The sequence below is a fragment of the Amaranthus tricolor genome, chromosome 1 (assembly GCF_026212465.1).
Source record: "Amaranthus tricolor cultivar Red isolate AtriRed21 chromosome 1, ASM2621246v1, whole genome shotgun sequence".
NCBI lineage: Eukaryota > Viridiplantae > Streptophyta > Magnoliopsida > Caryophyllales > Amaranthaceae > Amaranthus > Amaranthus tricolor.
Window position 1 is genome coordinate 15,984,782 of NC_080047.1, and position 13,175 is coordinate 15,997,956.

The window sequence follows — 13,175 nt, forward strand, 5'->3', positions numbered from 1 at the left end:
AAAACCAGTTAACAAATAACAATAGATCATTTCAAGAAAATATATTCTACACTTTTTAATTCTGTAACTCCATTCTAAACGGTCTTGTATTTCTCAACAAAAAACCAATCGACTTTTTCTAGAAAAAGAAAATTTTAAGCAAATGAGGTTATAGTAAGTACCTCATCGTCCCTATCAATAGCTCCATTATCCTGAAACAGTAAAGGAAAAAGTTTACTGATCAAGGAAAGAAAAGGTGATTGTAACCCACATATTATAATCCATAGCAGAGCTATACCTCTTCAGAACCTTCATTGCCAAATATATCAGGTCTAAAAGCCTGACTAAGGTTATTGGCTAAAGCAGCAACATCATAATCTCTATCATGAAGGTCTTCATCATCACTGTCCCTCGTTCTGTCATGTAATGCAGTTGGACGCCTACATAAAAATATTGCATAGGTGAAGCAGAGTAAACTATAATCAAAAGAATCTGCGACAACCCCTAAGGATGAAAGGAAGAACAATACTGCTAATCATTTCGGGACAGCCAGCATTAACAGAATATTAGTGTAACCAAAGCTCCAAGAACTAACAATAATATTCCAAACATTTTCATCATAGAAAATCATACAAACATCTAGAAATTGATGCAGCAGAGGAATCATTTAATATAATTTCCATAAACGTCACACTCAGTTGCTTATGATGTATAATAGAGAACCTAGTACAAAAAGGTCATATGACTGCCTAAAATAAACAAACACTATGGCGAATAATAGAAAAAGAAAAGAGAAGATGATGTTGACACCAGACTCGCACTACAAATCTTCTTTAAGAAGCAAGTTAGCAATCACTAAAATGTTTGGTGTTATTAAAAAAAAATAATAAAATAGAGATGAGATTATAAGATGGAGGATAAAAGAAAAACCATGAGTTGATAAACTCAAGGTGCTCTACAATTTCGACGGCAAAGTGAAAATAAAATTGCTGAAAAATTGCAAACCACCAATTCTTTGGTGTTTGCTAATTTTCTTCAACACTTCTACATATAACATAAAATGAAGATCAACAACCCATATCTAGAGAGGCTTCTTTGTATTTACTTTGATATTAAATAATAAATTTGTTTTTCCAATTATCGTATGAATGATGATGACATATGACAATTGACAAACGTATTTTGATTCTTGATCATCAAGTTGAGGCCAATTTACCCAACTCTAGGTCACATCAAGTCACATGCCTGTCTGAAATCTTAATATACTAATGCATACGTTTCGGTGCAAAGTCTAATGACTGTTGCACATATGCATGAGGCAGGCCTACTCTGCAATTTGTGATGGTTGCGTGCCTGACGGCCCCCACTTTGAGCATCGTAAGAAAGAGTGACATTGCAATCCATTTGGGACTTCCTTGGCAGATGTATAGAAGGGTGAAACATGAAGGATCTAAAATCATGAATAGCACCAACATACAAAGGAAAATACAAATTTTTTTCTTTTGTAGAACAAAAAACCCAAAAAATATGCATTACTCCAAAATGATATAGAAACAAAATAACTAAAACACACTCCAAAACCAACATTCCTGAAAACCTATTTATAAATCATTGTAAAATTTAAATAAGGACAAGAAATACAAGCGCTTCTTGGTTGGAGAAAACTTCACAAGACTTTTCTAGATAGTGAAGGCTAGTAATAGTTACTCCCTCTGTTCTTTTTAGTTCTTTCGCCTTACTGTAACGGATAGTTTCATAAGTTCTTCCACTTTAAAATACTTTCTATTTTTAGAAAGTTTTTATCCCACTTTTACCCCTTAAAACCCCCCTTTTCTTTTTTTGTACCCGGATTAATCTTCCGATTCTTTTATTGTCTCGGGCGTTGGGGTTTTCATTATTACCCCTAGTAATTCCTACTCTTCCTCCTCCTTTTGAACGGTATTTTCGCTTTCCTCTTCAAAACCATTTTCATGGCCTCAATCCCCCTATTTGTTCTTCATTTTTAGTGCATTTTAACTGCATTAAAATATAAATCTGTTTATTCTCAACATTTTGAAGTTCATTTTGTTTGTTTTGGCAAAGTTTCGAAATTGCATGCCCCCTGTTCTGGAATCCGCCATTACCTTCTTCTTGAACCTTTAGGTCTTTGCAATGGAAAACAACGAATCTAAGAGTGACACTACAATTCCTTCATATCTGTATGATGGTCTATGCGATTATGATGAGTTGTGTTGTTCCCTCCATAGTCGTTTTCATTCTTACTCAAATAAAATTTTGAAGTGGTCAAAAAAAGAGCTTGAGGCATATCACAAGTCTCTTGAAGATGATGCCACATCTTTGTCTCATGAATCTCCACCAACTTCTCCTTCTGTTGAAAAGGAATCAACACCAATAATTGTTGAAGATGTTATTGCTTCTAGAGAAAAATAGAACCCTAAAAAACGTGTCTGATGATTATAAGGTTGTTCTGATTTTCCGTTTGTTTTTTTTTTGTACTTAAATTTGACATATTGGAGCTGGTTTTATGTGTTGCTGTTTCCTGCTGGCTTATGATGATCTTTAATTTATGTTTGATGAAATTTTGTTGATATTGTGTTCATCTGTTGATGTTCTTCTGATTTATGTTTAGGTTTATATTATGGGGTTTTTTTGGTTCTTACTGTTGGTATTATGTTGTTGTTTGCTGTATATGGGTAATTTTTTTCCAATCTGATTTATGGGTTGATGTTTGCTACTAGTTTTATGTGTACAAGCTCCTGTGATGTCAATTTGTTGAACCTCTAAATTCTGAAAAATTTACTTTACTTGGTTGAGTAGCATTTGGTAAACCAAAACCCATCACTTGATTTTTAGCATGTTCAGTTACTTCATTTGTTGATGAACAATTATAATCTGAGAGGTTTCATAACCTCTATGAAGAATCAGGGGGCTTTTTTTTTTCTGAAATTATGTAAAATAATGAAGTGACTAATCAAAAACATGCACACTAATCATTAATATGGGTTGTGATTGACAAATTGTTGCTCCTAAGTTTTAAAAGTCACAATTTTAATGATGATTTGAACAAAATAAACCGAGGGGCTTTGATGTTTGTCATCCTTGAGTTTCTGCAATTGCCTGATCATAAGCTTCTTGAATGATCTCTGTTGTTTGTGCAGCATCCTCATTTTCTGTTGATGCTTGTGTTTGTTGCTGATCCCTGTTTGGTTAAGAAAAGCTACAGCTTCTCTAACCAATTGTGTTGGGATTCTCACTTGAATCCTTAAACTGCCATTGTCTTCTTGAACCTTCTTTCTAAAGTGTGGTTGTATGTAACATTACACCCCTTAACCTTTAGAATCTCATTTAAATGGTGTTGTAATGAGATCCACACATTAGTTAAGGTCTTCGGATGTAACTCTCCGAATGCATCCTCAAACGCTGTGATTAATTCTGTCATGTTTTTGGGCATCTTTTTATGCATAAGTGATTGTATACTCCTAAAGAAACCCAAGTCTAGAATATTACAATCCGGACTATTTGGAGGTTGTTGAGTAAGAATGAAAGTTAAACCCCCTTGCCTATTGTGTTGTTGCCATATTGGATCATCGTTTGTGATATGAACCCTTGCATTATCTTGTTGAATAAAAATAATGGAAGGTCCTTCACTTGGCCATTTTCTTAGTATAGCCGGAATCAATTGTTGTATAAGCATACTCCTATAGACTTGATTAACTGATTCGGTTGGTTTAATTTCTATTGACCCCCTTGGTCGATTCTTTGATTCCCTTTGTGCTTCCACCCTATTGATAAAAGGGAAAATTCCAATTTTTTCATCAAAGGTACATTGGCCAAAACGATTCCATCTAGGCCTAGCAACGGCCCCTAAGAACATGGCCTTAGGTATGAACTTTGATGACTTCGCTGCCCTATGTGGGACCTTTTCTTTGTGTGCTAAATAAACCCTTTGCGTTTTCTTGGTTAAATAAAACCACTTCTAGTCAATGTTAATATAATCGTACATTACTTTGTAAATCGGGTGTCTTTGAATGGTGTCTTCTTGGATAAGGCTCAAAATCCACTCCACCCTCCTTATTTTGTTGGCACCGGTTAAAGCCGAGTGTAGTGGATTTGAATGAGTCTTTATCTCGCCTCTTTTTATCAACCTCCACACCGTTGACGATGCCAAATCTAAACATGTTGCAACATCTCTAATGCAAATGCGTTTGCCAATGGGTCTAGACTCAAGTATGTTTGGTGGTACGACCACTCTTTTTCTTCCACATTTTTTTCACTTGAATTCCACAATGTATGGTTTGTTTGCTTCCTTGGTTTGTATTGCTCGTTTCCATAAATCTCTGATGGTTCTATGTGTGTAGCCGTATTTTTGAGTTATGCGTTTGAATGTACCATGAGAAAGCGAGTCACTTACTTTTAGTGACAACATCTCTTGGAAAATAAGTTGCCTTAGCTCATTGGTGAGTCTTGGCTTAGGCTGATTTTGTTGCTTTGGTTCTATTTCTTCTATATTCTGTGGCTCTTCATCTAATTCAGAACAGGACTCTGGAACGTATGAATTCAATCCAAAGTACCAAGCCTCCTATTGCTCATCTTCACTTCCTGAAGCCATTGAAGGCTAATGATGTGATGATCTCACAAACTGTTTGGCTACTGTTTTGGAAGATATTTGAAGAATTTGTGGACTATTAATAATGGCTTTGTTGCTGATTTTGGTTTACTGTTTTGTGGACTGTTAATATAGTGTGATTAGGAATATGTAAAGTCATTTTTTTTAGATTACAAGCTTGTAATTTCAGATTAGAGGAAAAATTGATGTTAATCCATGTAAACATAGATTGCCCAATACAAGGCTGTTTTGTTTTTTTTTTGTATGGAGGGATGTGTTTCCCTTATTTTTGCTGCTGGTTGGAGCTCCAAACTTTCCTAATTTGGAAAGTTTGTTAATTTCCCTCCAAAATGTAAGGTTCTCTCTCCTCATTAATAAAATCAAAATTGTTTTTTTATTTAGTTTAATTTATAATTATTTTCTCTCTCATACTTCCAATACAATCATTACTTCACATTACTATTTAATTAAAATAATACCCACTACAACCCAAAGATTCTATCTTCCTTAATATGTGTGAAAAACCCAAAGTGGAAGATCTTAAAAGAATGAAGGGAATATTATTTTGTTAAGAGTTTGCTTCCCAACTATTATAGTTAAGCTCTTCGAAAAAGAAATGAGTCGCAACTATGAAGGCGAGTTAGTGAATTTGAGGGAAAATCCTTGTGAAGGAGGAGGCATGAACTATGAAGGCGAGTTAGCGAATGAGTATATTTATTTTCTAATTAATAAAGTTGACAAGGAAAGAACTGCAAAGTAATAGATATCCCGATCTGTTATTCCTACACATCTTGTGTTGTTGCAATTAAGGTCAATGCTACAAGATACAATATGAACTCAGAGGTAACTGTTCTTGATTTCCATTTAAAGAGATTGCTTTAATATAGTAGAAATTTGGATCAAGTCGTTTCCTTTACATAAGGGTTTTTTGGTCCGACTTTTATTCATGTTTCAATTCAATAAGTTTAATCCTTAGCTTAGAAGCATGTTTTCATCATTGATCTCTTAGATAAAGTTTTGTCTAGGGCTTCATTTGATCATAGTTTGGTTCTAAGGTTTAATGTCTTTGTTTTCCAGTTGCTCTTTAATTCATATGAAAAACAATGTAAATTAGAATGTTTTGGCTAAGTAAATCTTTCAAAGCTTGTAATATAGGCCATCGGGACTGTGGAAAAGGATGGGGTGCGAAGAAAGTGCGCTAAGAATGAATGCTAATCACGCTTGAAGATTGAAGAAGGAATTAAAAATTCAGAAAGTCCAAGTTCCCAGGGCTGGGTAAGATTGATCCAACGAGAAAGGACCTCAACATCTACGGTTTGAAGAAATTCGACTGTTCCACGCAAAATGGTTGAAATTCAGTTCAAATACAAGTTTGAGTTCAAATTTCAAAAGTCAAATTGAACAAGTCAAGAGGCATGAAAATATTAGCAAAGATAGGCGACAATGATACATGAAAACCCTCATTTGACTTGGCCAATTTCTGAATTCAAAATTCAGACTCAAAGGTTTAAAACACTCTTTTTTTTTAAAATAATCAAAAAAACATGAGAAAAACAAGGATTTAAATGCCGTCACATTGTGAACATAAAACATGAAATGTTGCACAGTTATTCTAAAGCAAGATTTGAACAGATTTGAATCAATCCAAGACCAGAAGGATGGACATGTGAAGCTTAGCGCCAAAACTTAGTCAACTTTTTAGTTTCACATTAAAGCTTTTAAAATTCCATTGTTTAGGCTTAATTCTAGGTAGTTTAAATCTTGAATTCTGTTATTACATGTTTTGTCTTAAAGTTCAATAAGTTAGATTAGATAAGTCCACTTTGGACGACTGAAATGACAAGTGAAAGTATTCCCTAAAACCTTTTGAGTTGTTTGTCTTGCATTTCTCTTTCGATTACTCTTCCATGATTGAGAGTAGACCTAAGTCGTCCATCCTATTAACTGTTAGCTAAGGTTGCTTGTGTTCTAAGAAAATTTGGATCATTAATTTTTGATTAAGCAATTTTGTATCGAATTAATCCCAAGCAGCTATTCTATCCGTAATTCTTCTTTCTTCTATCTCAAACAAAAACCCTAAAACACTTTCCCTTAGCCGAATTCCAGCCCATCTCCACAACATTCAAAAGTAGAAACCTCTCAAATTTCAGGTTAACCATAAACCCTCTACATCATCTATTAGTTCCCTTCCACAATACACACGCTTTCCCTAATGATTATACCCTAAGCCTAATTAAACTATCCTTAATCCTCAAACACATCTTTAAACCTTAAACACAGTCTCAAACCCTAATCCCTCTCAATCGTAGACGTGTGCTCATCAATCCAAGTGTGTATAACCCGGCTTGTACATCCGGAGCTACACCACAAAGATGGTTTTGATGGTTCATATGGTAGGGAAGGGGTGCGCATCCATGAGGAATAGTTTGTATGCACATAAGCATGTGCTAGAGAGGTCTGTTATGACTGTGTACAAGAGGCTGGATTGGAGATGCGTTAGCTGGAAAATTTCGTACGCTGAGCTGCGTCGGCACCCAATACTAACGAGTGTTCTGATCTTGCATCAGAAGTCTAGCGAAATCTGCAAGTCTTGCAAAGAGTGAGTCAGCTGGGTAGTTCGGCATTTGTGGGTAAATAAAACATGTTAATTGACTTGTGTTGTAAGCCATCAGATTTATGTTTCAATGAAGTTGTTGGGTAAATTTAAACCCAGGCATAACAGAAATGTCACAATTGCTAGAAGTTGAATTAAAGATTGAAGGTAGTCTGAATTTACTTGTGTGTGAGCGAGAGAGAGCACTTTCAAAAGTTTTTTCGAGCAAGATAAAATAAGTTGCTTACATACCCACAAGCCCAGCGGTAAACATTTCCTATCACATTTCTTTCGTGCAACACTGTAGCATGCCAATCACTCCATTCACTGTTTTCCTACAATCCAGTAATATGAACAAGCAAATTCAATATGATTGTAGCAGGAACAAGGTAAAGAAATCAATTGATTACAAGGGCATGCACATAATCTGCCGGGTTTATGGCTCTCAATCCTCATTCTCAAAATAAATCCATAGGCTATACCTGAATATATGGTTGGATGCTTTTGTTGCCTTGTCCAAGCTGAACTATCTTGTTAGCAATTTGAGTTATATGTCCAAGATTACCGGCCCTCGGATGCTTCTTATCAGCAGCAGGTATTGTTGGCTACAATATAATATAGCACAGAGAAACGTAAACCAAAAATGGACAGCTTTCCACTATATTTCAGTAACTAGAACTTTCCGCTAGAGCTCTTAATACTCCAATCCAAACTTATGTTGCGTAGAAAAGACCATAAAAATGATAAACTTCAAAAAAATGAACTGAATATATATGGGAACAAAGCTTCCGCATATGCACATAAACTAGTCGAGTAATCCTAGGTGAGTTGTGCAAAGAGGAATTTGGTTTTCCAGTTAAGACGGGATCTGGCATTACTAAGACGAGGAACAATATATCCAAAACACCAAAACATGTCAACTTTTTGAAAAATGATCACACCGCAGATCCATTAATGTTGCCCAAGAAGTGGAAAAATGTTTGCATACGTCTACATTTAGAAAGCAATATAGTTAGGTTCCCTAGGAAACCTTCCCTTCATAGAACAAAAATTGCGGTAACAGTCATGGACTCATGGTGATGTCTAAACATCAGCAGATTATGTACAGGTCTTTCAATTAAATCCGAAAAAATTATTTACGAAACTGCTACAAACCTACAATTATAATTCCTTATTCATGTTAGTTTACTTATTCAATTCATTGGCAACTTGATTTCCAGCGTGTGTTTTCACAGATGAGCAAAACTAGCAATATCCTTTTGGAAATAGTACAGGATAGAAGTACACCTCCAAAAACTTCCTCCTATATTTTATACTCGCAACATTTGACTTTAATCAAACTTTGACCACCAATATCTCTAATGATGTATTACAAAAGACTGTTAAAAAAACTTGTATGCTGAAAACATTAATTTGAAACACCTAACAAAACTCATTATAATGGTTTGTTCAAACATTAGTAGATTTGGACAAAAAGTTATATGTTATGGGTGATTGAAAAAAAGTTACTAGCAAAAGCATTGTAATTTATTTACCAGTTTAATATCGCCAGAAAGCATGGGATTCCTATCGGCATCAAGAAGCTTTTTAATCAAACCACAATCTTTGAAAACATGATCTGTAACTGTATCATTCCGACTCTCCAAGCAGGATGAAATTATGCTTTCAACATGATGATGTAACGCATTATTGTATGGGTACCTATTAAATTAATTACAACAGTATCAACATCAACACACACAGATTACATCTTTGCACTACATTGAGTTTAAAAGACCAAGCAGCATTTGCAACTCACTCAAAAAAGAGATCTAAGACTCTTTGAATGGTTCCAGAGTTCACAAATTCGTCTTCCGCAGCTTGATTACCAGCTTTCAACAAAACAGCAATGAACTCAACAATCTGTCGATTAAGGGAAAATAACTCAAGTGTGATCGATGGGATTCACATTCCCAACTTCGAGAGAGAAAATAAAAACCATGACCAAATATTCACTGAAGCTGGGCAAACAATTAAGACACCACTACTTATAAGCAGTAGCGAAGCCAGAATTTTGAAATAAGGGGGGCGCCAAATAGTTGATATACTAGCAAATTATTTAGCTTATAAAAGAATAATTTGCGAATTACAACCTTAAAGTTTAGGACTTTTGCGAATTACAGTCTTAATGTTTATTTTTTGCGAATTACAGCCACTAAAGTATCAAAGTTTACAAGTCCAGGCCAAAAACACAAAACTTTGACCACTTAACCTAAAATTTCAACCACCAAAATGGTCGGAATTTTGTGTTTTGGCCTGAACCTGCAAACTTTAATATTTGATGGCTGTAATTTGCAAAAAATAAACATTGAGGCTGTAATTTGCAAAAGTGTTAAATTTTAATGTTGTAATTCACAAATTATTCCTTATAAAAACTAGTCAAAAATCTAAAAAATTTAAAATAATGTACTGAAATAAACTTGAAGCAAAGCAAATATCATATTCAACAAACGGAATTGAAGCTTCCCTATAATTATCCCTTTTGAAAAAAATCAAGTGTTTTTGACTTCATATATTTGCCTAGTAAATCTCCAAAAAAAAACTATTGAAATTAAAATAGCAAAAATATATACACACACTAAAAAGGATAAATGCAAAATTATAAATGATAAAGAGTAATGACATTATAATATAAATTTATTAGTTTATTAAAAAATTATAGTTATTAGGATTTGATCCCTTGACCTTAGGTTCCAAAATGTGTTACTCCAACCATTGAGCTATTGTAAATTTTGTTATATTTTTGCATTCTATGAGCTATATATCTTAGATTAGTAAGGGAGCCAAAAGTTAAAAATACAAAGGATCGCATTTCGGCAAAGGGGGCCCGGCCTCCCCCGGCACCAATGTAGCTTTGTCCTTAATTATAAGAAATGTAGGGTTGAACCCACTGAGAATCCATGTCCATCATGTAGTCTTAATCACAATCTTCCATACCAAGCTCATTCTTCTACCCAACCATTAGATGAAAACGATAAATGGCTGTGATAGTTGCTGGTACTCTAAAAATAAGAGCGACAAAATACTCCATATAGTACATTAAAAAAGGGTCATGTTCAAGGTCCAATTAGAGTAAACCATACAAAACTTTCGTGATCACTTTCTTTTCAAGTTATTAGTTATTTTGGTAATAGTTCTTTCGTATTGAAACCCACAAGTAAAAAACTATTGTGGCTCTTTAGTTTTTTTATAGATTAAGATGCTCAAGACGATATCTTATAAGTGGTTGAACAAGTATCCTCCCGAGAGAAAGCTAGAGAGAAATAGACCTTAAGTCGATGTTTTCCTAGAGGTGGTCTTAGTTCACCATATGGAGTCGGTAGGATCTTCTCATCAGAACTCACATTCAAAAGCTTCAACAAATCACCTGCAACACATCAAAACATTAAAAACTCATAGAACATACAAGTATAAGTTAGCAACAAAAAGAGACTGAATCGAGTGGAAATCTCGTAATTCTAAGGAAGCAATGAAGAAATAAAGCTATAAAAAAGGACCTCTCAGTTCTCACTTATTTATGCAATAAAAGTTGAGGATACAGCATAACAGCAGAACACCAACATAATGTAATAATAAAGCAAAGATATAATACTAACCAAGTTTAGGTAACATTGCGCTCACAGTCTCAGGGTTTACAGCAATAGGTGCCTCGTACATATGTTGTCCACGAAAAGAGTGATACAACAAAGAAGAAGTCGATCTTCTTGGATCCAATAAAGATATACATACAGACAGGGAATGGACTAGACCAGACTTCGTTGAGGAGTCTTCAAGCGCATGAGCAAAGATCCTTGCAACAAAACTGCGTAAAACACGAATTGCACCCCATTTACTGCTTTGTATTTTCTAATATAACTACTCCCTCCATCCTAAAAGGATTTCACACAAGAACTCCGAACTCGCCTTTTGAAGTTAACTTCTTACTTTTTCTCTCGACTCTTCCAAAATCACTCTTATGTTCTATCCCTTTATCTATATTGTACAACACCAAAGCGGAAGACAGAGGTACATAAAGTAGAGCTAACTATACATGAAGAAATAGAATAGATATACTAACCCGGGACTAGAAAGTTTTGTTGCAAGTGGAGATCCCATATTCCGAGTAATAGCGCACAGTGTTTCTGCTGCATTAGCCTGAACCTCAGGTGGGCACTGAGCATTTAGAGGATAACAAGAAAAAGTGTTCATCAGCACAAAGAAAAGAAAAAAAATAATAGACCGAAACTACTATACAACATGGCATCATTCTTTTCAGCTTAACAAAATAAGTCCAATAAACAAATTCAAAGTTAGGTTAAATGCCAATTAAGGTCATTCCACAATGGACAACTAAGTACATTTCACAACTACAAGGATCTTGATTGTAAAAATCAACAGTGACAAACAAAGGTGCTTTATAGAGTAAAACAGAGCAAGTAGAGAATTATAAAAATAAAAAAAAATAAAAAAAAAATTAAAAAAAAAAGGCGAAATAAAACATGAAAAGAAATCAAAATCATGTTGCACAATTAACATTGAAAAGAACAGGAATGCACATGAGTTAATGACACATCTTTAAACACTAGAAGAAGCTACATGAAAGTTGTCCACATTGAGAGTTTGGAAAAGAATAAAATAATTAAAAAAAAAACACAAAAAAAAAAACAAAAAAAAACTTACAGAAGGGCTCAGTTTATCAACTATCATCTCCAGCAAATTACTCTCAGCCAGCCATCGCATAACATCCATGTAATTGGGATAAACATGATCATCAGCACCAACGAGTCGAACTAAGACCTGTACAGAAACCAATAGTCCACAAATCATCCACTAAGATCACAAGCACCAAACTAACAAAACTATGAAATCAAAGTATCAACTGACCTCCATAATGGAAGTGATTCCAATCAAATCGACCAGCTGCTGAAAAACATCTTGGTGCGCCTGTTGAACCAAGAGATAAGTAAAAACAAAACTTTCACATAGATGCAAACTAAAGCTATTTTCTATTTCAATAGAAGGAAACTAATTTGGAAGACAAAAGATAGTACAGAAATGAGAAACGAATCAGAGTTTTTGGAAACCTCGTTATAATATCCAACCACCAAAGTAAGAGGCAGCAATAATCACTATCAGTCCATTACTGATTACCCCAATGCCACTAACAATTGTAATAACTAAGAGGTCTTTTGTGATTGACTCTTTAATTTAAAAAATTATTTGCAGCTCCACATAATAAGTGCATATAATTAAATGAGCCATTTTAAGAGGCAGCAAAAATTACACAAATAAAAAATTTAAGCAAGGCATGGAAGATGCACCCCCAAAAAAGGAAATCACTTTAAAAGTTAATAGTGAACCATAGATGAGTGATGACCTTATTGGTGTTCTATGGTAGCAATAGTTTCATGACAAACTCTAGTTTAAAGTTTAAGAAAAAGATTGAAAGCCTTGATTAATAAAACATACTTGAACATAATTCATGAGTGGAACTGTCTTCCTCAGCATGAGGCACACAACAACCTATTATGCCAAAATGGAAACAACACGTCAGCTACAAGTGCAAAGACTACAACAGTACCCATAAGAACATCAACCTAATAGGAGACTTTTCTAACATACTTTGCTAAAATACCCAGCAAGTGAGGCGCTGTGTGGTCGTTCGGGTACCAAAAAGGAGAAAAGCAAGTCCATCATCTGACAAGCAACAGAAATCAGTACATAAGATACAGCCATTGTGCTAAGCTATTATTAGGTCAAGGTATGATCACTGCAAAATTATTATTTTGTAGAAGCCTTTACCTCCTCCTCCTCCACTAATGTTCTTAGAATGACGTCGATTTCACATGTAAAAACCTCCGACGCTACAAATGGAAACCTGCAATTCATAAAAAGAGCAAAAAAAAACTTTATTATGAGACTTCAAGTGCTCAATGATCCTTACATTATTTACATTATTTACATTCGTTAGCCTTAAGA

At 34.6% G+C, this 13,175-nt stretch overlaps 1 protein-coding gene across 1 annotated transcript in view; it reads right to left on the reverse strand.

Annotated features, from left to right (window-relative positions):
- The window catches only part of LOC130805885 (uncharacterized), a 28,823-nt gene that overhangs the window by 4,043 nt on the left and 11,605 nt on the right, over nucleotides 1–13,175 (reverse strand). The window contains exons 4-17 of the mRNA XM_057670709.1: nucleotides 12,999–13,074; nucleotides 12,819–12,893; nucleotides 12,666–12,719; nucleotides 12,081–12,140; nucleotides 11,877–11,993; nucleotides 11,275–11,369; nucleotides 10,814–11,019; nucleotides 10,487–10,584; nucleotides 8,977–9,080; nucleotides 8,714–8,879; nucleotides 7,661–7,783; nucleotides 7,431–7,513; nucleotides 278–419; nucleotides 162–191 (exon numbers count right to left, since the gene is read on the reverse strand). Coding sequence (XP_057526692.1) covers nucleotides 162–191; nucleotides 278–419; nucleotides 7,431–7,513; nucleotides 7,661–7,783; nucleotides 8,714–8,879; nucleotides 8,977–9,080; nucleotides 10,487–10,584; nucleotides 10,814–11,019; nucleotides 11,275–11,369; nucleotides 11,877–11,993; nucleotides 12,081–12,140; nucleotides 12,666–12,719; nucleotides 12,819–12,893; nucleotides 12,999–13,074 — 1,429 coding nt within the window. The remainder of the gene's footprint in view (nucleotides 1–161; nucleotides 192–277; nucleotides 420–7,430; nucleotides 7,514–7,660; nucleotides 7,784–8,713; nucleotides 8,880–8,976; nucleotides 9,081–10,486; nucleotides 10,585–10,813; nucleotides 11,020–11,274; nucleotides 11,370–11,876; nucleotides 11,994–12,080; nucleotides 12,141–12,665; nucleotides 12,720–12,818; nucleotides 12,894–12,998; nucleotides 13,075–13,175) is intronic.